The sequence below is a fragment of the Ursus maritimus genome, unplaced genomic scaffold (genome assembly GCF_017311325.1).
Source record: "Ursus maritimus isolate PB19 unplaced genomic scaffold, ASM1731132v1 scaffold_31, whole genome shotgun sequence".
NCBI lineage: Eukaryota > Metazoa > Chordata > Mammalia > Carnivora > Ursidae > Ursus > Ursus maritimus.
In genome coordinates, this window is record NW_024425675.1 from 13731711 (window position 1) to 13756453 (window position 24743).

General features: G+C 38.2%; 1 protein-coding gene and 1 pseudogene across 12 annotated transcripts in view; both read right to left on the reverse strand.

Annotated features, from left to right (window-relative positions):
- The window catches only part of MLLT10 (MLLT10 histone lysine methyltransferase DOT1L cofactor), a 245007-nt gene that overhangs the window by 122209 nt on the left and 98055 nt on the right, over positions 1-24743 (reverse strand). For all 12 annotated transcript variants that reach the window (XM_040645343.1, XM_040645342.1, XM_040645341.1 and 9 more), the window contains one exon: positions 22351-22460. In XM_040645343.1, the coding sequence (XP_040501277.1) occupies positions 22351-22460 (110 nt within the window). The remainder of the gene's footprint in view (positions 1-22350; positions 22461-24743) is intronic.
- LOC103664227 lies at positions 3026-4411 on the reverse strand (annotated as a pseudogene).

Below are 24743 nucleotides of genomic sequence, written 5' to 3' on the forward strand. Positions count from 1 at the left end.
TCAAATAAATAAATAAAATCTTTAAAAAAAAAAAAAAAAAAGACACTCTCTCCCGGGGCGCCTGGGTGGCACAGCGGTTAAGCGTCTGCCTTCGGCTCAGGGCGTGATCCTGGCGTTATGGGATCGAGCCCCACATCAGGCTCCTCTGCTATGAGCCTGCTTCTTCCTCTCCCACTCCCCCTGCTTGTGTTCCCTCTCTCGCTGGCTGTCTCTATCTCTGTCAAATAAATAAATAAAATCTTAAAAAAAAAAAAAAAGACACTGTCTCCCCCTCCTCCTCTCTAAAATAAATATATTTTTTAAAAAAAAGAAAGAAAGAAATCAACACAAGAAAAATGGCTCATCACATACATGGAAACTACAATAAAATTTACACCTGAGGTCTCCACAGAAACAATGGAGGACAAAAGGCAGTGGAATAAGACATTCAAAATGCTTAAAAAACAAAGCTATCAACCAAGAATCTTATATCCAGCAAAGCTATGTTGCAGAAATAAAGATGCAATAAAAATATTCCCTAACAAAAACTAAGATACTTTTGGGGCACCTGGGTGGCTCAGTCAGTTAAGCGGCTGGTTTTGGCTCAGGTCATGATCTCAGAGTCATGAGATAGAGCCACACATTGGGCTCAGTACAGAGTCTGCTTGTCCCTCTCCCTCTCGGCCCCACTCCCCTCTCGCATTCCCTCTCTCCAAAATAATTTTTTTTTTTAATAAAAAAACCAAAAACCGAGATACTTTGTTGCTCCAACCCTGATTAACAAGAAATACTAAAGGAAATTCTTTAGGCTAAAATCAAGTGATGTGACACAATAATTGCAATACACACACACACACACACACACACCCCACCAAGAAGATTCAGTCAATTTTACCTCAATAAAGCTGAAATCTTTAAAAAATATAACAGACCAATTAAACACACAGAAAAAATCTCTGACAAAGGGAATTATATAGGAAATGATAAAAGACATGATTAGATACTTCTTTCTCATTCTTCTCTTCATTTAAAAGACAATAGCACTGGGGCACCCAGGTGGCTCAGCTGGTTAAGCATCTGCCTTTGGCTCAAGTCATGATCTCAGGGTCCTGGGACTGAGCCCCACATCGGGCTCCCTGCTCAGCAGGGAGTCTGCTTCTCCCTCTCCCTCTGCCCCTTCCCCCACTCCTGCTCTCTCTCTTTCTCAAATAAATAAATAAATACATAAATAGTAATTGCATAAAACAATGTCCATAAATTGTACTGCTGGGACTATAACACAGAGAAATGTGATATTTTTGACAATGAAAGCACAATGAAAGAGAATGTGAATAAAGATATACTGGGATTAAGGAAGTAATATCGGAAGGTAACTTGAACCCACAGGAAGAAATGAAGAGAAACACAAGTGGTAATCAGGAATACACACATACATACACACACACACGCATACGCAAACACGCTGTATAAATACATTTGTGGTTTCCTTCTCATAGCTTTAAAAGATTATAAGTCAATAATTATAATAGTAGATTGTTGATTTGTAGTATATACAGACATAATATCTTTAATAATAACAGCACAAAAAGGGAGAAAGGAACGGAGGCATGTGGGAATGAATTTTCTATGTTACTGGAGTTAAGTAGATTCCAATAAGGTGAATACTGTAAGCCCCAGAGGAACCACTAAATAACTGGGGGCACCCAGGTGGCTTAGTCAGTTGGGCGTCAACTCTTGATTTCAGCTGAGGTCATGATACCGGGTTGTGATTAAGAGCCCCTCTTCAGGCTCCGCACTCAGCACAAAGTTGGCTTGGGATTTTCTCTCTCCCTCCCTCTTCTTCTGCCCCTCCCCCTACTCACACTCGCTCTAATAAAATCTTTTAAAAAATTTAAAAAGAACCCAAAAAATATACTTTGAAAATCATGAAGGAATGAAAAAGGTACACTAGAAAATATCCACTTGAGAAAAGGTACTATAAAAGGAAAAGAGAGAAACAAAGTAGTCATTAAGACAATGCAAACAAAAAGTAAAATGTCAGGGGGTGCCTGAGTAGCTCAGTCAGTTAAGTGTCTGAATTCAGTTCAAGTCACGATTTCGGGGTCCTGGAATCAAGCGCTCCCCCCTCTGCCCCGTTAAGGCTCCCTGCTCAGTGAGGAGTCTGCTTATTCCCCTGCTCCTCCCCCCACTTGTACACTCTCTCTCAAATAAATAAAATAAAAATTTTAAAAAGTAAAATAGCAGGCATAAATCCAACCACAATAATAATAGCATTTAATATGACTATACTCCGATCAAAAGGCAAAGATTAATAAACAGGACTTTAAAAAAAAAAAACAAGTTCCATATACTGTCTACACAAGGCATACTCGAGATTTGAAAATACGAATAAGGGGGTGTGTGGGTTGCAGTCCATTAAGTGCCTGACTCTTGGTTTTGGCTCCAGTTGTGATCTTAGGGTTGTGAGATCAAGACCCATATTGGGCTATGTGCTCATTGTGGAATCTGCTTGAGATTCTCTCTCTCTACCCTTCCCGCTCATGCTCTCTCTAAAATAAATAATTTTTTAAAGAAATTATGAAAGCACAAATAACATAAAACATGAAAAAAGAAATACCATGCAAAGGGCAACCATAAGATGGCTAGACTGGCTATCATTTTAACAGATAAAAAAATAGACTCTTGAAACAAAACATTATTAAAAGGGGCACCTGGGTAGCACAGTCAATTAAGCATCCAACTCTTGATTTTGGCTCTGGTTGTGATCTCAGGGTCATGAGATCAAGCCCTACCTCAGGCTCAGCACGGGACATAGAGCCTGGTTAAGATTCTTTCTCTCCCTTTCCCTCTACCCCTCCCCACCCCCAATGATGCTCTCTCTCTCAAAAAAAAAAAAAAAAAATTATTAAAGATAAAGATCAATATTTTATAATTTAAAAATGGTCAATCCATCAGGAAGATAAAACAACTATAACTGTGTATATATACATATATACATATTGAGAGAGAGAAAGAAAACAAGAGGGCCCCAAGACACATCAATCAAGGTAGAAATAAATAATTTGATAATTTTTAAATGTTAGCTATTAGATCAAGGAGAAAAAATTGTAAAATAACTAAGGATTATTGAGAAAATGTTCCCAAACAACAAAATCATATCTAAATAAAATATCAAGTATGTGACTAAAGCTACACTCAAGAGGCAAATTCATAGCCTGAAAAGTTTTCATTAAGTGAAAATAAAAGTTGTATTTTAACCTAACTTTTATTTTTTTAATAGAAGATATAATTACATTAGCTTTTCAACAACACACTAGTCATTTAATGATAATTACACTGGCCATTTCCATTGGTTGGCAAGAGGCTCTTCCACTAAAGGCTTCCATGGTTTCCATTATATCATTTTTCTTGCCAGACTTAGTTCATTTTCAGCCCAAAAAATCACTTCTTGCAGTTCACCACCCTGAAGTTGGTTTTCTAATTTCTTAACATCTGATTCCACTTTAATCATACTCAGCTTCTCATCTGTAATCTGTTCTATATACTTTCTATATGCTGCATTTTTAGGAATTTGCTCAAGAACATCAAGAATCTTTGTACAATATTCTTAGCCTCTCATGTGCATTCTCACATACAGCCAATACCACAAGTTGGTGGTCTTCTTCAGCAAACCCACCATGACAGCACCGACAGGTGGGGACACACAGCCCTCTTAACCTAATTTTTTAAATTAAAGAAACAGGGCCCGTATCAAAAGGATTCAGGGGCCAAATTCCATTTCCACCTAAGAAGTAGCTGAAAGCATCACTCCAAACCTAACTTGAACAAGTTTTTCCTGTAACTGAAAGGTACAGTTGTGAGGCAACCAAGTAGCCTGAAATCCAAGGGGAGATACACTCTCCCAACAAATCCCCAAGAACTACAAGATGTTCAGAATATCCACAAATGATATAGCAAGGAGAAAGATGTGCAGATAAGAAGAAATTAGCTAAAGTTTTAACATATGGCTAAAGGCTGATTGTGGGCTAGCGTAACAGTGTAGAACCACTGGAACCACTGAGAGTTCTTACCCACTCACAGACTCTATTTCATGAACTTTTGTAAGAGGCTCACGGGGAAGACTGACAGCAAGGAGACAAAACCATCAGAAATAATCTCCCTTGACAGTGTAGGCATGAAGAAGCAAATCGGGTACTACTGATGGTAAGATACGAAATCCCACCTCTTGCCCAAACACTCCTTTCAAAAGCCTTAAGCATTTGGGGGACTGGCAGCAAGCCCTGTCACATCCACAGCATGGGTAAAGACCCACCATGATTAGGAAGACAAAGGAAAAAAATCTTTACACCTAAGCAAAGGACAGGAAATATTCCCAACCCCAAATTCTCACTCCTGTTAACAATACTATTAGAGGTTTTCTAGTGCTAGGGGAGAGGCAGGAGGCTCTCTTCCTCACAAGTCTTTCCAAAGAGACAAATGTAAGTCTGCCATGGGGAGAAGGAAGAAATGGTGAAACCCTGAGGCCCGGATATACAGGGCCTACCAAAGACTGAGGCTGGACCAAAACAACAGAGAAATCCCAAGCCCAAAACATCAAAAAAGCAATCCAACACTAAGGAAAAAGCAGAAGTGTACTAGAAAGAAACAGCATGTCTCATAAAGCATCAACTCTTAAATTCAGAATTTTATCTAAATATTATAATCTCAAAAGTTCCAAATCTCATCTTCTGAACCATCTAAATCAGGTGTGGGTGAAACTCGGTATGGTTGATCCTGAGGCAAAATTCCTTTCCATCTGTGACCCTGTCAAATAGGAAATAGTTATCTTCTTCCAAGATACAGCGGTTGGCTAGGTATAGTATAGACAGTCCCATTTTAAAGGGAGAAGTCAGAAGGAAAAAGGCGTTTACTGCAGTAAAGCAGGTTTGTAACTCAAAAGGACACATTTGGTTAGAGAATAATTCTCTGTCACTTGATGATCTGTCCTCTGAGCCACTGCGGTAGCCTTCTTGCCCCTTGGTCTTCCTCTCATAGCACCTTATATTTAGGTTGAGGGCTGGAGAAATAAATTTTTTTGTTTCCACAATGTTTGTGCTCTACCCCCAGCTTTTAGCCTTATCTGTTCACTGGGGCAACAGAGGCTGATTTCTCTCTATGCTCTTCACTTTACCACACATTTTTTTTTTTAAACAAGTCTCAAGTTTGTTCTGTTCACTGTATGACAAGCCAGTAAGTCAAGAGGCATGATATTGGAGTCGGAAAGAGACTTTATTTTAGAAAGCAAGCAAACCAAAGAGGTGGCAGACTACTGTCCTAAAGACCCATCTCCTCAAGCATGAGACCTGAGCTTTTATGTTAGGAAGAGGCGGAAGTGGGAGGAAGTTGGACTCAAAAGGTGGTTGATGTCTGTAGACATTCAGGGAAGGTCAAGTAACTTCTTTGTTCTTGGTCAGCTGATCTTTGCATATAGGAATCTCGTAATGTTGTTCCTGTAAATCTTAAACATAACATAATCATCTGCACGTACTTCCTTATCTCCTTGGGTGAGGTATATTTCAGGTAAAAACCAGTTTTTGCAAATCTTAGCTGTAACATGCCTATGTGCAGGGCTAAAGAGAAGTTTGTAAGTTTAGGTCACAGCAGCAAGGGAAAAAGAAGCAATATGGAGTCAGACTTTGGGAATGGATTAAGACTTTGGGAGATGGCAGGATGAAATAAAAGTATTTTGCATGTGGTAAGAACATGAATGGGGGGTAATAAATTATTATACGCTGAACTGTGTCCCCCAAGAAAGGTATGTGAAGTCCTAATAACCCCCAGTAACTCAGAATGGGACCTTATTTGGGAAAAGAGTCATTGCAGATGTAATTAGTTAAGATGAGCTCACACTGGGGTAGGGCAGGCCCCTAATTCAACATGACTGGTCCTTATAAGATGGCCGCTTGAGGATGCAGAGGCAAAGGAAGAACACTGGGGTGACAAAGCAGAGACGGGGGTGATAAATCCATAAGCAAAGGAATGCCAAGGATTGCCAGTCACCACCAGAAGCTGGGAGAGAAGCCTTGAACAGATTCTCCCTCACAATTCTCAGAAGGAACCAATGCCAATACCTAAATTTCAGATTTTTAGCTTCCGTAACTGTGAGAGAATAACTTTCTTAACAGCAGCCCTAGGAAACCAATAAAGAGGTGGTACAAAAAAATTGCTATGAGCTGGTAATGTTTTGGAGTGGAGTGATGAACTGAGATGGGAAGTAGTTTCATTACGTTATTGTGTATTTTATACATATGACAATTTCTAAAATACTCAAATTCTTATAATATGTAGGATAAAAATGAAAACTTAATAAAAGCATAAGTAAAAAATTAGAAAACATTTGGACAATACAATTAGAAATAAGCCCTAAAACTGCTCTTTATATTAGGCACAAAAGAGAACAATCAAGAGCTTGGAGAAAGGTAAAAATCCCAATGAAATGTTCATGGGAAGAAAACCCAACAGAAACGAGGTGACACAAAAAGTATTCAACACCTTCGAAAAAGTAAAACTAATTTCTAAAGGAAGCATCGAAGTTATGTTTATACTCTTATAAAGATCTATATTATATGCCCCCACTGTCACTGAGCACACCAATCCAGCAGCCTACTTCAAACCTGATTCTTTTTTTTTTTTTTTAAAGATTTTATTTATTTATTTGACAGAGAGAGAGGCAGCCAGAGAGAGAGGAAACACAGGCAGGGGGAGTGGGAGAGGAAGAAGCAGGCTCCCAGCAGAGAAGCCTGATGTGGGGCTCGATCCCAGGACTCTGGGATCACGCCCTGAGCCGAAGGAAGACACTTAACGACTGAGCCACCCAGGTGCCCCTCAAACCTGACTCTCTTGCAGCTACGATACATTCCTTTGTTACCTCATTCTTGTGGAGAAGAGATGGTAGATACAAAAGGTACCTAGCTTATCCCCCCCCCCGAAAAAAAGGTCACATGCTATGTTAACTAGGAATTTGGGTGGTCACAATTTCAGAGAAGGCCAATGCTTTGAACTTTCAAAGAGAAAAAATTAGACCCATATTGGATTTAAAAAATGGCAAACTCCATTCTATAACTTTGTACCTTGAGAAAAATCCCTATCAGCAATAGTAACCTGATCAAAATTAGAACTTACTGCTAGGTGCTCTACTTCTACTTGACACCATTTCATGATTTTCTATTACCTGGTGCTGCTAACATTAGTTGGGTGATAAAATCTCATTATTCCAATTTCAGACCCAAAATGTATCCATATCATTTTTTCTTCTATCTGGCACCTCTGATCATCTTATTACTCCTTGCAATTACAAATACAGACATGGTATTTATATGACCCTGTAAAATAAAACTTCAAATTTTCTTTCTTTTAAAACACTAATGTAAGCTCTCTGTTTCCCAACCTATATAACCTCCCTATTTCCATACCCTCCCTCTGAACCTGCATGTTCTATTTGTAACCTTGCCATTTCCTTTCCTTTTTTCTTTTTTTTTTTTTTTTTTTTTTTTTTAGATTTTTTATTTATTTGACAGAGACAGCGAGAGAGGGAACACAAGCAAGGGGAGTGGGAGAGGGAGAAGCAGGCTTCCTGCCAAGCAGGGAGCCCAATGTGGGGCTCGATCCCAGGACCCTGGGATCATGACCTGAGCTGAAGGCACACGCTTAACAGCTGAGCCAGCCAGGTGTCCCGCCATTTCCTTTTCTAACAAGTTAATAAATTTTGGCTTGCATTCAATATAATTTGGTCTAAGAAAAAAAAAAAATTTTTTTTTTTAAGATCTTATTTATTTATTCCACAGAGATAGAGACAGCCAGCGAGAGAGGGAACACAAGCAGGGGGAGTGGGAGAGGAAGAAGCAGGCTCATAGCGGAGGAGCCTGATGTGGGGCTCGATCCCATAACGCCAGGATCACGCCCTGAGCTGAAGGCAGACGCTTAACCGCTGTGCCACCCAGGCGCCTCAAGAAAAAAAAATTTTTTGACAGAACAGAATGCCTAAACCAGTAGTATGGAAGAAAACCATGAAGAAAGCTCCACACAACTGGATGAATGAAGGCAGAGACCTAACCTGCTATAGTATGCTGTCAAAGTCTTTCCTTAGCTGTGGAAAAGACCACTCTGTCAACATATCCAGATATGCAATTCAACTATTATTTTCTTCATGAAAAAAGAATGGACCATGTATGTACTCTTGAACAAAAGACATTCACTTCTGACAATCCTTACATGTTTAATTTCAATGTTTCTAGTGCTATAGATATAACCATTATGGCAAATGGACTTTCCCTCTTAAAAGACAGTATCTGACAATGAACGAAGTCATTTTCATCTTCCACATGATGTGGAATACTGCAAGAGAAGTTGTATCATTTTGCCTAATGTGTCTCACTTACAGCATGCAGAAAATATCAGATTTTAGCCACCTGTGAAGAAAGAGCCAGAATAAGAGTTATAGCTGTACTCTGTCAATCTTCTGGAACTTGCTGAAAGATTTTGTGAATGTGATGTGTAACTTCCTTAGTCCTATGCAGCTGCTGTGTGCTTATGTGTAGAGACTTGTGTATACAAAGAATGATCTCGGGGTGCCTGGGTGCTTATGTGTAGAGATTTGTGTATACAAAGAATGATCTTGGGGAGCCTGGGTGGCTCAGTCAGTTAAACATCTGCCTTCAGCTCAGGTCACGATCTCAGGTTCTTGGGATCGAGCCCCACATCAGGCTCCCTGCTCAACAGGGAGTCTGCTTCTCTCTCTCCCTCAGAATGCTGCTCCCCTGCTTGTTCTCTCTCTCTCTCTGTCACATAAATAAAATCTTTAAAAAAAAAATGATCTCTGCATTACAAGTACAGAAAAATAAGAGTAACACTATAATTTGGTGCATACTATATACAGCTGACCCTTGAACAACATGTGGGTTAGAAGCCTTGATCCCCCATGCAGCTGAAAATCCAGGTATAGGGGCGCCTGGGTGGCTCAGCTGAGTGGCCGACTCTTGATTTTGGCTCAAGTCATGATGTCACAGCAGCGGGGAGTCTGCTTCCTTCCCTCTACCTCTGCCCCTCCCCCACTCATGACCACACACACTCTCACATGCACGCACTCTCTCAAATACATAAATAAATAAATAAAGCTTTAAAAAAGAAAAAAGAAAATCCAGGTATAACTTTTGATTCCCCAAAAACTTAACTACTCATAGCCTATTGTTGACCAGAAGCCTTAACACATATTTTGCATGTTATCTGTTATTATATACTATATTCTTACAATAACGTAAACTAGACGAAAAAAATGTTATTAAAAATATTGTAGGAGAGGGGCGCCTGGGTGGCACAGCGGTTAAGCGTCTGCCTTCGGCTCAGGGCGTGATCCTGGCGTTACGGGATCGAGCCCCACATCAGGCTCCTCCGCTATGAGCCTGCTTCTTCCTCTCCCACTCCCCCTGCTTGTGTTCCCTCTCTCGCTGGCTGTCTCTATCCTGTCGAATAAATAAATAAAATCTTTAAAAAAAAAATATATATATATATATATATTGTAGGAGAAAATACGCTTAGGGGCACCTGGGTGGCTCAGCTGGTTGAGCATCTGCCTTTGGCTCAGGTCATGATCCCAGGAACCTGGGATTGAGCCCCGCATCGGGCTCCCTGCTCAGTGGGGAACCTGCTTCTCCCTCTCCTCCCTGCTTATGCTCTCTCTTGCTCTCTAAATAAATAAATAAATCTTTTAAAAAAGAAGAAGAAGAGGAAGAAGATGAGGGAGGAGGAGGAGGAGGAGGGGGAGGAGGGGGAGGAAAATACATTTAGGTACTGTACTGTACTTACCAGAGAAAATCTGCATGGAAGTGGACCCACACAGTTCATACCTGTGCTATTCAAAGAGCAACTGTAATCCTATATAACCTAATTTCTTTTCAAAGATTCAATTTTTTAATCACCCTGTATCTCGCCACCCCCCAAAAAAAACTATAAAGTTTAACTGTGTACCTATAAATATTTTCTTATGTCATCAAAACGAAAGGACAAAGTGAAAAAGTACCTTTGGTATATTCAAACTAAAATTTGGTATCATTATTTAAAGAAATCTTAACTTTAGAAAACCTAATAGTTTAAGAGAGAAATGGGCAAAAAAACAGACACATAAAGAAATATTATTCTGATGACCTGACAAGTAATCAAAGAAAAATTAAAATAACTGGATATCATTTTTAGTTATCAAATTAACAAATATTAAAAATAATAAAAACCCGGGGCACCTGGGTGGTTCAGTTGGTTGAGCAACTGACTCTTGGTTTCAGCTCAGGTCACGATCTCCTACGTTGTGGAAATGAGCCCCACCTCAGGCTCCGCACTCAGCACAGAGTCCACTTGAAGATTCTCTCCCTCTGGCCCTCCACCCCCACATGCGCATGCTCTTTCTCTCTCATATAAATGAATAAATCTTTCAAAAAAAATGAAAAACCAATATAGATAATGGTGTGGTAAAAATCGCATTATCATAAATTATCAGCTATATAAATTTGGAAAGCAATCAGGCAATCTTCTGAGAACTTTAGAAACAGGTATAATCTATAACACAGTAATTCTAACTCTAGAGTTCTACCCAAAAGCAATGATCCAAAACACAGAATGAAGGGCTTGGTGAAGCAAGATTCTTGTCATGCTTTAATTTGTAAAAGAAAAATACCTCAGTAATATGGGAATGGTTAGGCAAATTATGACACAAACATTATAGTTAGAGTCATTCAAAGTAAAGAGCCAGGAATAAAATCTGTACATTTGGCATTATTATAACTTCTACTTACAGATCTTTTTAAAATGCCAAATATTAAAAATGTTTATATATTAAATTTAAAATGTATTATTTTTCGGGACAGAACCCCACAACAGTCTCCGTACTCTGTGCTCCGCTCTGCTTGAGCTTCTCTCTCTCCTCTGTCCCTCTCCCCGCTTATGAACACACTCTCTAAAATGAATAAATCTTTTTGCAAAATAATAAAATGCATTGTTTTTAAATACATCAAATAATAAACTAACTATTTATTATTTGATGTAATCTAAAATTTGGTAATCCTCATGACTGGGAAGCAGAGAATTTGAGGATATATCAAGGCGTATTCTTACAATCCTCCAGAAAGTATATGTAAAATATTTTGTTATATTTTGGGTGTATATTATTCTGTAGAAAGAACCCTTATGTTTTATCAGAATCTTGAAGACACAAAAAAAGTAAAGACACACTAGTTTGGAAAAATTTGACATGCCTTCAAAGTACATTGTCTTCCCGGACACCTTACATACTTTACTAAGACTTACTGCTTTAAAATCAAACAACTCAAACAGATCAGTTTACTCAATCTTATTCAGCATGATTCCATACTGTAATAACATATACTAATAGTTTCTGCCCTAATTCAACATGCTAGTTCTATATAATAAGAAAAAAAGAAGTTCCAATATATAATTGATCCCTGGGTCCATCTTTTATGAAGTCATCAACTCACCTTAAATCACTTTATTTTTTTTAAAGATCTATTCATTCACTTCAGAGAGAAGGGGGGGGGGGGGGGGGGGGGGGGGGGGGGGGGAGAAGATGGGCAGAGGGAAAGACTCTCAAGCAGACTTCCCACTGAATGTGGAACCAGACACAGAGCTTGATCTCATGACCCAGAGATCATGACCTGAGTCGAAATCAAGAGTTGGATGCTTTAGGGACTGAGCCACCCAGGCACCCCTTAAATCACTTCTTTTAAAAGTTGGCCAAAAACTCCTTTGTGAATTATTAAATATAATTTTATTACCAAAAAAAAGAAATTCTCAAGAAGTTTATGCAGAGCACTACACTATTTTATAAAAACTAAAGAATAGGCATATGCAATTTGGCATATGTACATCGTGAACAATTTATAGGCTTTTACGTAGTTTAAACAGGACATATATGGGGCGCCCGAGTGGCTTAGTTGTTAAGCGTCTACCTTCGGCTCAGGTCATGATCCCAGGGTCCTGGGATCAAGCCCCACATCAGGCTCCTCCGCTGGGAGCCTGCTTCTTCTTCTCCCACTCCCCCTGCTTGTCTCTCTCTCACTGGCTGTCTCTATGTCAAATATATAAATAAAATCAATAAATCAATAAATAAAATAAAATAAAATAAAATAAAATAAAATAAAATAAAATAAAATAAAATAAAATAAAATAAAATTGCCTCTGAGCCTTGGAATTGAGAGAGAGAAGGCAATTAGAAGTAAAAGTGAACAAAGAAGCACAAAATACACAGAAAACAAACATAAAGGAAAATAATTTACTATTCCCTAAGAAAAAAAGAAACAATACCAAACAAAACAGAGTGTGTATACATGTATGTACTGGTGGGTAGAGGAGGGACGCAAAAACAATACAGAAATGCCAAACAGGGAAAGTGAGAATCAGCTGAGGTACAAAAAAGTGCAAAAAGATTTTTCTATAGATACAGTTGTAAGACTGTTTTCCTTTTCCAAATGACTCAACTGTCTAGAAAAGAAAAAAAGAATTTAAGTGTTCATCTGAGTTACGAGGATAAAGTGCCAAGTAAAACAAACATGTATTAGATATATACAAAAGCAAATATTCAATGCTTCAGCAGAAATGTGAATTTTATCTTGGGGTCTTATCATCACATTGCTAATACACGCAGGCAACAACTCGTAGACACAAGATTTGTTTTACAAACAAAGTAGTAAGTCCCATCAACATATGCCAAGAATTTAAAGCTTAGTGTCTTTGTTCTAAGAAATGATTCAATTAACTTGATGACTCTATATATACTCTATATCTCAGGTGATGATGACATGCCCAGTACTTATCATCTTGAAGCTGAAAAGCCATTCTGATTTTTCTTCCTCCCTCATCTTGTGGTCACAGTAAATTGATCACCATGCACGGTCAACAGAACCTCTCATTTATTACCTAAATATGTGTTTCTTCATTCCTAATACTACCCTCCTACTTCGGACCCTCATTATCACCTCTGGAACACTGCAAGCCTAAACAGTGTCTAAATAACTACTCTTGTCTATCTTCCCTCTCCCAGTCCTCCTTTCACTACCCTTTAGAATTACAAACCTGAGGTGGTAGACTGACTCTTGATCTTGGCTCAGGTCATGATCTCTCAGTTGTGAGATCCAGCTCTGCTCTCAGAGGGGAGTCTGCCTGAAGATTCTCTCCCTCTGCCCCTCCCTCCCCACCCCCACTCTCTCTCTTTCTCTCTCAAATAAATAAATCCGGGGCACCCGGGTGGCTCATTCGTTAAGCATTGCCTTTGGCTCAGGTCATGATCCCAGGGTCCTGGGATAGGTTCCACGTTGGGCTCCCTGCTCCCCGGGGAGCCTGTTTCTCCCTCTCCCTCTGCCTGCTGCTCCCCCTTCTTGTGTTCGCTGTCGAATAAATAAATAAAATCTTTAAAAAAAGAGAAAAAGGTAGACCTGAGCACATCCCTTCCAAGTAAATATATAAACCCTTCAACAGAAATAAAATTCAAACTCTTTAACATGATATATGAGGCCCTTGAAAATCTGGTCTTTGACAACCCCTCTCAGCATTCTACATATCACACTCAAACTCCTAGCAATACTGCCCTTCTCCCTCACCACTACCCCCACTCTCTTTNNCTATCACCCTCCCTATTTCCTCCTTCAAAGCTTTTGCTCCTTCAGTCTGTAAAATTAATAGCCACTGCTGTGCTCCTTCTTCTTTCCTTTCCTCACAGCCAACACCTGGACGCTTCCCACTCTTCAAAATTCAGAGAAGCTACAATCTTTTCTAAGATACCCTGCTTCTCTTCAGCTCTGTTACACTACATTAAGTAAACATTCTCTGTATTCCAGAATCCTTGCACATACTACACTATCAAACAATCAATAATTTGTGCATATCTACCTACCACGTAGGAGCTTTATGTATTCCCCATGCTTCCAGTAGTGCCTGATATATAACAGAGCATGCCATACATAAATGTTGGCCAGATGAATGGATACATGAAATGTTTAGCTCCACCATCCGAAACCTAGCTTTTTAAATGGCACTAATGAGGAATCCCACAATCAGAGAGAATATTTAGTACTTTCAAACTTTTCCACTCAGATACTAAATATATTGATAAACACTTCCTGGGTGCCTGTGGCTCCGTCAATTAAATGTCTGACTTAGGTTCAAGTCATGATCCCAGGGTTTTGGGATTGAGACACGTGGTGGGCTCCCTGCTTAGCAGGGAGCCTGCTTCTCCCTATCCTCCTGGCTCCTGCTCTCCGTTGCTGTCTGTCTGTCTCTCTCTCTTTCTCAAATAAATGAATAAAATCTTAAAAAAAAAAATGCCTCTCTTAATAGCTATCCCACTTACCATTCCTTTCGAAAAAAAACTGAAGGGATGTTGGGCTAGCAATTTCTAAGTATTCCTCTACCTTTAAGCTTTTACAGTTAAACGACACCATGTTTTTATTGTGCTCTTTGTTTCTTTGTTTGGTCTATTATGATCCTTCATATACTTATAAACACTCATTTCTTCATGGCCATCAGTAAACAAAGACTCTTCAAAAGCATATATACAGAATACATACATCATCTACCAACTGCTCTCTGGAAATTGTAGCTTTCTAAAATAAATGCTTCCTGGGGAGCCTGGCTGGCTCAGCTGGTGGAGCATTTGACTTGATCTCGGGGTGGTAAGTTCAAGCTGCATGTTGGGTGCAGAGATTACTTAAAAATGAAATCTTTAAAAATAAAAATAATTAAAATGAAATAAAATGCTTCCTTGACTCTGAAGAACACAAGTCTCTATCACCAAAAACTTCAAAAAAATCTCTATGTTGCCCCAGGCTTCACATTTCTTAAAAACTATTAAAAGGTAACTTAAAGGGGCACCTGGGTGGCTCAGTTGCGTAAGTGTCCAACTGTTGGTTTTGGCTCTGGTCATGCATGATCTCAGCATCCTGGGATCAAGCCCCAGGTCAGGCTCCATGCTCAGTAAGGAGTCTGCTTGAGATTCTTTCCCTCTTTCTTCTGTTCTCCCCTCCCCCCAACTCCAGGCTTACACATTCTAAAACAAACAAATCTTTAAAAAAAAAAAAAAAAAACGGTAACTTAAAGGTAACATATGCCACTCATTGTGTTTATTAACAAAATGTGTATGTCAGTGAAATGAAGAATTGACTGATACAGTATGAGGTCAAAAAATTAAAAAAAGAATCCGGTGACAAGTGGTATAAAAACTGGCTATTATATATCTAGTGACATGTAGAAAACTTCACAACATAATAAGTCAACACAATGAGTTCCATGCAATTTGGATATACTACATAGATACTCTAGAAAATTTCCTTTCCTATCATCCACAAAATGTCCTTTTTTTCCCCCCTAAATCCCACTATGTTTCAGCCACACAGGATTATTTATCATTCTGTGAACTGGCTACCACCTTTCCTTTGTACTTAATACACTAGCTTATGTTACTTTCTGTCTGGAATTATTATTTGATCCTTCTTTTCCACAGGTCAAATTCCTAGTTATTCTGCAAAGTCCTTATAATCTCTTTGTATGCTTTATCCAATTCCTTAGGCAAAAGTAATCCCTCCTTTCATTACGTTCCATAATACTCCATTTAGATTTTTTATTATTACAGGTATCCCCCATTTTTCAAAAGTCTGTGCTATGCCACTTAGATATTACAAGACTTACATTAATACCTGTTTTCCTAACTGAAAAAAATCCAAAAAGAATTTTCGCTTTTATGAAAAAAGTCAAAAAGAGAAAGTCGTGTTCAACGCTGGCTTTGCATTGAGCCATTACAGAGGCAACATGCACCCAGAGCAGCAAGAATGGCACTACCAAGCTCCTTCCCAAGGAACTACACTGAGCATCTCGGCAACAAGCCTCCAGAGCTTTGAACCTTGTCTGTAACCATCTGTGCTTTGTCTCGGTTTCTTTTGTGCATTTGTTAGCTCGGTGAGACCTAAAGTATCAGAAAAGCCTAAGAAAGGTTAATTTTTTCAATCTGGGAATGCTCAAAACTTTTTCCATATAAATTAATGGTAACTGCTTCCTCAATTTTGTACCAATTTCAGCTTATGGAAGGTTTCACAGGAATGCTTTACTTTTGATAGCTGCAGAAACCTATATTTATAACATATTATTATTATTTTCATACATTATAATTACATATTTACTTGACTATCTTTTTTTAAAGATTTCATTTATTTGAGAGTGGGCCAGAGAAAGAGAAGGACTGGAGGAGGCAGAGGGAGAAGGAGAAGCAGACTCCTCGCTGAGCAGGGTGCTTGATGTGGGGCTTGATCCCGGGATCCTAAGATCATGACCTGAGGCGAAGGCAGATGCTTAACCGACTGAGCCACCCAGGCACCCAACTATCTAATTCAGAGTGTCATATGGAAAAAAAAACTGCATTTTATGCATCTTTGAATTCCCAGGGTCTAGCACAATGCTTGATATAAAATAGGTCCACAGTAAGAGCCCAATACATTAATAAATGCTCTTCAATACTCTTTACTACCATCCATTAAAAAATGGTGTCTTCCACTGTCAAATAAATAAGATCTTTTTTAAAAATGGTGTCTTCCAAAAATCAACAATCCATTTTCCAATTGTTCCTATCATTTCGGAATTACATGCCTCCCAATAGCCACTCTGAATAATCATGAATAGAATATTACTAAGCTTTTGGGGCGCCTGGGTGATGCAGTCGTTAAGCATCTGCCTTCGGCTCAGGGCGTGATCCCGGTGTTCTGGGATCGAGCCTCACATCAGGCTCCTCTGCTAGGAGCCTGCTTCTTCCTCTCCCACTCCCCCTGCTGTGTTCCCTCTCTCACTGGCTGTCTCTCTGTCAAATAAATAAATAAAATCTTAAAAAAAAAAAAAAGAGGGGTGCCTCGGTGGCACAGCGGTTAAGCGTCTGCCTTCGGCTCAGGGCGTGATCCCGGCGTTATGGGATCGAGCCCTATAACAGGCTCCTCCGCTATGAGCCTGCTTCTTCCTCCCCCACTCCCCCTGCTTGTGTTCCCTCTCTCGCTGGCTGTCTCTATCTCTGTCGAATAAATAAATAAAATCTTTTAAAAAAAAAAAAAAGAATATTACTAAGCTTTTAAGGTTAACTATACAAATCAACAACCATAAAAATCCAAGAAACAGAAGACAGCTGACTCAAGAGCACCATGAGTTTGAACTGTGCAGGCCTACTTATATGTGGGATACAGTAAACATATTTTCTCTTATGATTTTCTTAACATTTTCTTTTCTCTAGCTTACTTTATTGTAAGAATACAGCATATAATACACATAAAATATAAAATATGTGTTTATTGACTTTCGTTTTTGGTAAGGCTTCTGGTCAACAGTAGGTTGCCAGTAGTTAAGTTTTTTGGGAGTCAAAAGTTACACACGGATTTTCTTTTTAAAGATTTCATTTATTTATTTGACAGAGAGAGAGACAGAGAGAGAGGGAACACAAGCAAGGGGAGTGGAAGAGGAAGAAGTAGGCTCCCAGCAGAGGAGGGAGCCCGACACGGGTCTCAATCCCAGGACCCTGGGATCACGCCCTGAGCCGAAGGCAGACACTTAACAACTGAGCCACCGAGGTGCTCCTATACGCAGATTTTTGACTGTGCAAGGGTCGGTACCCTAACTCCCACACTGTTCAAGGGTCAACTGTATACCACCTTCATATAAGGAAAACTACAAAATGAACTTGATGGAGAGAGACACCATGTTTCTAGAAGTGAAGATTCAATATTATAAAAAGATCAATTCTTCCTCAAAATAATATTTCACTGTAACACTAATATAATCAAAACTGTGTTTTGTTAGTCCTAATGTTAATCTGGAAAAAAGAACTATATAACAATATTTATTCTACCATGTACTAAGATGTACATAAAGCTGTAATAATTTAGAATAGGTACAAGGGTAAGAATAAACAAATGCAACAATGAAACAGAAAAAATGTCAAGAACAGCCAAGAATTTAATAATGATCTAAACAGTATTTCATTTCCTTTTTTTAAAAAATAATCTCTACACCCACCATGGGGCTCAAACTCACAACCTTGAGATCAAGAGTCACGTACTCTTCAAATTACTGTGTAAAACACAGATTAGTCAATAGTGTTAAAAAGGTTGACAATGTGGGAGAGGAAAAGTTAGACACATATCTCACCATATTATAAAATGAACTCTAAATGGATAAAAGATTTATATCTAAATAATCCATTCTTCCTTCTTCCTTTCCCTTACTCCTTGAATACATTAGTCTCAAAGCCATAAGATGGGTCCAAGCATGGCAACACCCGTGCTGGTGAAGTAGGTAAGTCTAACACAGGTGTCAAGGCCCCAGCAGAGTTGGCTCCCATGAGGGTGCTGAGGGTAGGTGTGGAGGTAGTGCCAAAGCCTAAGCAAGGTGAGGAAACCAACCATTTGAGAGAAGAGGGAGGGAGTCTTGACTACAGCTGAGTATCAAATCCCAAAATGGTGAAAAGGGCAGCCAATGCAGGGAAGCAGCAGCCACCCAGAGTGAAGCGTGGAAAACAAACAAGGTTAGGATGATTGCTGCACTAGGGGATGGCAGCAATCATCTGTTAATACAAGAAGATTGATCAAATAAGTAAATATATTGAGGATAATGGGAGTCAGGTTTCTTACTGTTGGGATGAGAGTCATAAACATGAAAAGAAAAAATTTAAAACCAACCCTGCATTGTTGGATTCCATTTGGAGAAATTACTAAGAGTTTATGGTTCTATCTCTCACTATATAAAAATACATATAGATACGTGTATAATATATACTCATATACTGAATCAGAAGTACCACTGTGACCTCACAATCTTCAGTATATAGAGATAAGAACCGAAAAAATATTGATGTGAATGTGTATGTATCTCTGTATCTATATATACAACATATGTATTTCCTAGCTGTTCCCACTGAGAGGGCCTGGGAGTAGCAATATCCGAATAACAATAATCACACTTTGTGGGACCCCTGGGTGGCTCAGTTGGTTAAGCATCTGCCTTCGGCTCAGGTCATGATCCCAAGGTCCTGGGATGGAGTCCCACATTGGTCTCCTTCCTCAGTGAGGAGCCTGCTTCTCCCTCTGCCTGCCGCTCCCTCTGCTTGTGCTCTGTCTCTCTCCCTTCCTCTCTCAAATAAATAAAACCTTTAAAAATAATAATAATAAATCACACTTAGTGCCCACTTTGGTTTCTAAAAGGAATCAAAGGAGAAATGGGGTGATGATTCCAGGGCTAGGTAAGGAATGATTAAGACGAGCCTGGGAACATACTGTTTTGTCAGAAGAGCTCACAAATACAGAAGCCAGCTTGAAGGGGTCTCCCTGGCCAATAAACTACAGTAATGGAGAATGACCCATTAAAATAAAACAGTAACAAATAAGTCCGTATTAGTTACACTAATACAAATGGGACACAGAGAAAAGTTGTTCCTTCAAGTGGAATGCCATCTGATGAATGTGAAACAAGTGATGGAAACAGAAAACCACCCCTTGCTATCAATCACAGTAATAAACTAAGCCAAGAAACAACAATGGATACTAAAATTAGTGGGTAAAAGGCACAAGGAACAAGATACTTACATACAAACTACTTCCTCACAAAAAGCTTTATTATAAAGGGAAAAATTAACCTCCCGGTGAAGAAACCTTACAGACATCACCTTAACCAAGTGATCAAGGTAAATCACCAAGTAATGGGAAAAACTGAACTCATGTACCACCTGATAGGATGCAGTGAGAACACAGCATCACTTCTGTGATATTCCTGCCAAAATACAAGATCTAAATTTAATCATGAGGAAACATCAGAAAAATCCAAATAGCAGAAATTTCGACAAAACAACTGGCCTGTAATCTTCAGAAGCATCAAACTTACAAAAGTTAAGGAAAGACTGAGTTACTATTTAAGATTAAAGGACACTGTGATCTTTTTGCTATAAAAGACATTACTGAGAAAATGGGGGAAACAGGAATGAAAATTAGGGAAATGATGAGGTCTGTAGATTAGACAGTAATAATGGATAAAAGTTAATTTCCTCTTTTTGATGGCTGTACTCTGGTCATGCAGGAGAAAGTCCTTTCTTATAGGAAATGCATACTAAAGCATTCTGGGGGGCGCTTTAAGCATCTTCCTTTGGCTCAGGTCATGATCCCGGGGTCCTGGGATCAAGACCCACATCCGACTCCCTGCTCAGTGGAGAGTCTGTTTCTCCCTCTCTCTTTGCAGCCTCCCCCCACTCATGTTCGTGCTCTCAAATGAAGAAATAAATATATGTTTTAAATAAATAAATAAAGCATTCTGGGATGTCAGTATATGTTGATAAATAACTGAAAAGGTTTGCAAGAGGAAGCGCTTTTTGTACTATTAATGCAACCTTTAAGTAAATTTGAAATTACTTCAAAATTGAAAGGAAAAACAAGTACTTAAAAATATGAACTTGATGAACAATAAAGGGACTTAAAAATATGAACTTGAAAGTACTAAAAAAAAACCTATACATTAGCGTAGAGAAAAATTTTCTTTGCATGGCATCAAAAGCAGAAACAATACAAAATAGCTGTGTAAATTATACAAAAATGTTAAAACTTCTCAACTAGAAAAAAATAACCCGCTAAAATACCAACAACAATAAAAACCATGAAGACATAATGAAAGTTAAAAAGCAAATGTTAAATTAAGGGCAAAAGCATACACAGCAAGTATACAAAAGAAAAAAAAATCTCAATATAAGAAACACTTTGTAAGAAAAATTTTTAAATATAGTATTAAAATGAACAAAGAGCTATTCGAGGTAAATTAATAAACATAACATTTTTTTAACTGTAAAATATTTAACCTAGTATTTTTGACTAAAAAGAACAATGAAAGGGGCGCCTGAGTGGCTCAATCTTTTAAGTGGCTGCCTTCAGGCCATGTAATGATCTCAGGGTCCTGGGATGGAGCCCTGTGAGGGGCTCTCTGCTCGGTGGGGAGTCTGCTTCTCTCTCTCTCTCTGATTTTATTTATAAATCTTTATTTTTAATTAAATAAATAAAAAAAGAACAGCGAAGACTGTTTTAATGGTAATACGCAGTACACTTAGCAGGATATAAGGTTATGAGCAACCTCACATATTACTCATGTAGTATAAATTAGAAACTGTATTCCAGAGGACAATTTCACATAATATATTTACTGAAGCTTCCAAAATATTCACAGCCTTTACACAAAGATTCTGTTGGTATGTACAAGCCAAAACCAAAGCCAAACGAGGCCCTTCAAAGTAAGGGATTCCTTAATTAGTTTATCAAAAATAGTAACACTCTGTATTACATGCTAAGTACCCACTAAAAATAATGGCAAAACTATAACTGATACAAAAAGATGTTCAGGGTTGATAAGTTTCAAAAACAGACAAAACAGTATAACCTATATAACCCATTTTTTACAAATATATATTATATATAAAAATGCACACACAAAAAAATCTAAAAGGATCAGAAAGAGAAGACTTATTAGGATGATCTCTATTTTACACTTTTCTGTTTCCTATATTGTTAAATTTTAAAAATATTAATAATCTACATTATAAAATACTTAACAAAAAATATCTGAAACCCTAAAATTAGCGATACCTTTTCCCCCACAGAGGAAATAAACCAACAGGTACCTTCAATTAAATGTTAACACCATACTTAAAAACACACTGGATAAAAGAAAAGTCATCTAACATGCAAAAGAGAATAAAGCAATAATATATATGTACTAATCAAGAAAAAGATACAGGGTAGAAAAAAAAGCAAAGAAAACATTAAGTTTTTAAGAAAACGCCAACATCAAAAATCCTACCTTGGGGGTAGAAAATAAGGAAAGGAAAAGGAGCAAGTAATATTCTATAACAGGATTATTTTTAAGATAGGATGTTTGATATCATAATAAATGTTATACCAAATAATGATTAATTCGAATTTAATAGAACCTTTATGTTTGAAAGAATATAAAAAGCCAATAATTCTTAAAGGACAAATCTATGAGGACTGAAATGTCATTTAAATGTTAAAATACTACATATCTAGGTTAGCATAAAAGGTAAATACAGTTTTGTTTGTTTTGTACTCCTATGACTTTATAACATATTTTAATAATTGTAGTTTACCATTTAGTAATTATACTTTTTTCAAATCTCTCTGGAATCTGATGGAGGCGTATGATTTAAAATTTTTAATGAAGGCCTATAATAAAACAAAATACAAAAAAAATCCTTTACACTTCCCAGCTTTAGAACAAAAAAATTGTATTTGAACATCAATAAAATAATATCCACTGTACCTTATTGTAACGATCATGTGGAACAGATTGTAAAACAATTGGTTCCATTGTAGAAACATTGGCAAACTGTACCTCTGGAATATACAGGGCACAAACCACATGAGCCCAACCTAAAAATAAATAAAAGCAATGTCATTTTCCAGTTTTCAACAAAACTTTTTCAAGGATAAATCATTAACTTCCTAAAGAGATCCTTTAAATGACTATGTTAAGTAAATGCACAACGAAACACCAACAAATTCTCATTACTGAGTGAAACCACTACTGAAAAAACACTCAATCATTTCTCCAGCATAGTAACACAATAAAAATTTAAAAATTCAAATGTTAGCACTGACATTTCTTATAGAAGCACACTAAATAATTCAAATCGACACTACTTCTGAAAACCACTTTTAAAATAAGATAAAATAAGGTGCACATGGGTGACTCAGTCAGTTGAGCATCTGACTCTTGATTTGGACTCAGGTCATGATCTCAGAGTCAGGGGACTGAGCACCGCATCAGGCTCACGGTGGCCATGTAACCTGCTTGGGATTCTCTCTTTCCCTCTCCTTCTGCCCTTATGCCCCCTCTCAAAACAAAAAAGTAAAATAAAAATAAAAATTTTAATATTTTAATCTTAAATGTCAGTATTAAAATTTTAAATTTTGTTAATGTTGACACTTTAAATACTAGAATTAACATTCATTATTTTACTATTTCAATATTTTACTTAAAACATTTTAACAATTGATATTAAATATTAATGCTTCTTTAATTTTTAAAATGTGACTGAAGGTATCAAAAAGCTGTGATAATGAGGAATTACTGAGCCAAAATTGGAAAAGATGAAAAGTCCAGGGAGGTGAGTACAGCTTTTGGCCACTTTTGCCACCCATGGGACATTTGCCCTTTTCAGAGAAAGCAGGTAAGAAAGGTGAAAGGTGGTTTTGACAAACTCAGAAGGCCAAAATAACAGGGATCTAGGTCCATTAGACAACTGAGGGAGAAGGGGAACTAGTAAGCCCCTAATCCCCTTCCAGCTGAGACCCTGACATGCTGCAAGCCAGAACAATAAACTAAAAGTACATGGGCCCTCAAAGAGACTGCACCAAGGCTTTGATCACCTCAAACTCTGAAACTGGACTCATGTAATACTAAATTACAAGTGCCCATGGGCACCAGAGAGAAGCAAATATACATCCTCTCTGGAGGAAAACAATGTAATCTTGACTACAAATAACTTCTACTATTGGTTCATTATCATTTTCAGCAGAATAAAAAGTACCAAACACATGAGAGATAAGACAACATAAATGAAAACCAGCAGAAACAAGAAAATCAAAACAGATCTATATTTTGGAGTTTCAGCCACAGACATTAAAATAAGTATTATGGGGGCGCCTGGGTGGCACAGCGGTTAAGCGTCTGCCTTCGGCTCAGGGTGTGATCCCGGCGTTATGGGATCGAGCCCCACATCAGGCTCTTCCGCTATGAGCCTGCTTCTTCCTCTCCCACTCCCCCTGCTTGTGTTCCCTCTCTCGCTGGCTGTCTCTCTCTCTCTGTCGAATGAATAAATAAAAAAATCTTTAAAAAAAAAAAAAAAATAAGTATTATGTTCAAATACGTATAACACAAAATTGAAAATTTCTTCAAAGAACTGAAAACTATAATAATAAATCAAAAATCCCAGAAGTAAAAACAAAAGTTTGTTAAAAATCAATGGGCAGGGGGCGCCTACGTGGTTCAGTAGGTTAAGTATCTGATTCTTGATTTCAGCTCAGGTCATTATTTCAGGGTCGTGAGATCGAGCCCTGTGTAGGGCTCTGGGCTGAGCATGGAGCCTACTTAAGATTCTCTCTCTTCCTCCCACCCTCCCTTCCCACTCGCACACGTGCATGCTCTCTCTCTCTCTCTCCCCCTCTCTTGTTCTTACAAAAAAAAAAAAATCAATGGGTGGGATTAACAACGGTTTAGACATAGGTGAAAACAGAATTAGAGGGCAACAACAAAACAGGTCAGAAGAAAAGATCCAAAATGTTAGCACATTCGAGTTCTTTCAGGCCAAGGCACAGGGAGAGGAACTGAGGCCAAGACCAGGACACTCCCAAAGTTCAGAAGATCAGGTGAGACGAAGGCAGCTAAAACTGGCAGGACAAAGTACCAGAAATTAAAGTTCTTCACATTGAGAACGAACACTGACAGAGATACACAGAGACCACCACGTGAATATTAAAGTAGAGAACATATGAGTGAAGAAATTACCTAACGCTGGAAAAAGAACCATCCAAAAGAATTAAAGGAAAGAGTATCCGGCAGACAAAAAGAGCCAGGAACATTGCCTGGTACCCCTACCCAGACTGGAAAAACTCAACTCACAGGGCACTGGTTATTTGAATTCTCAGAAAGAT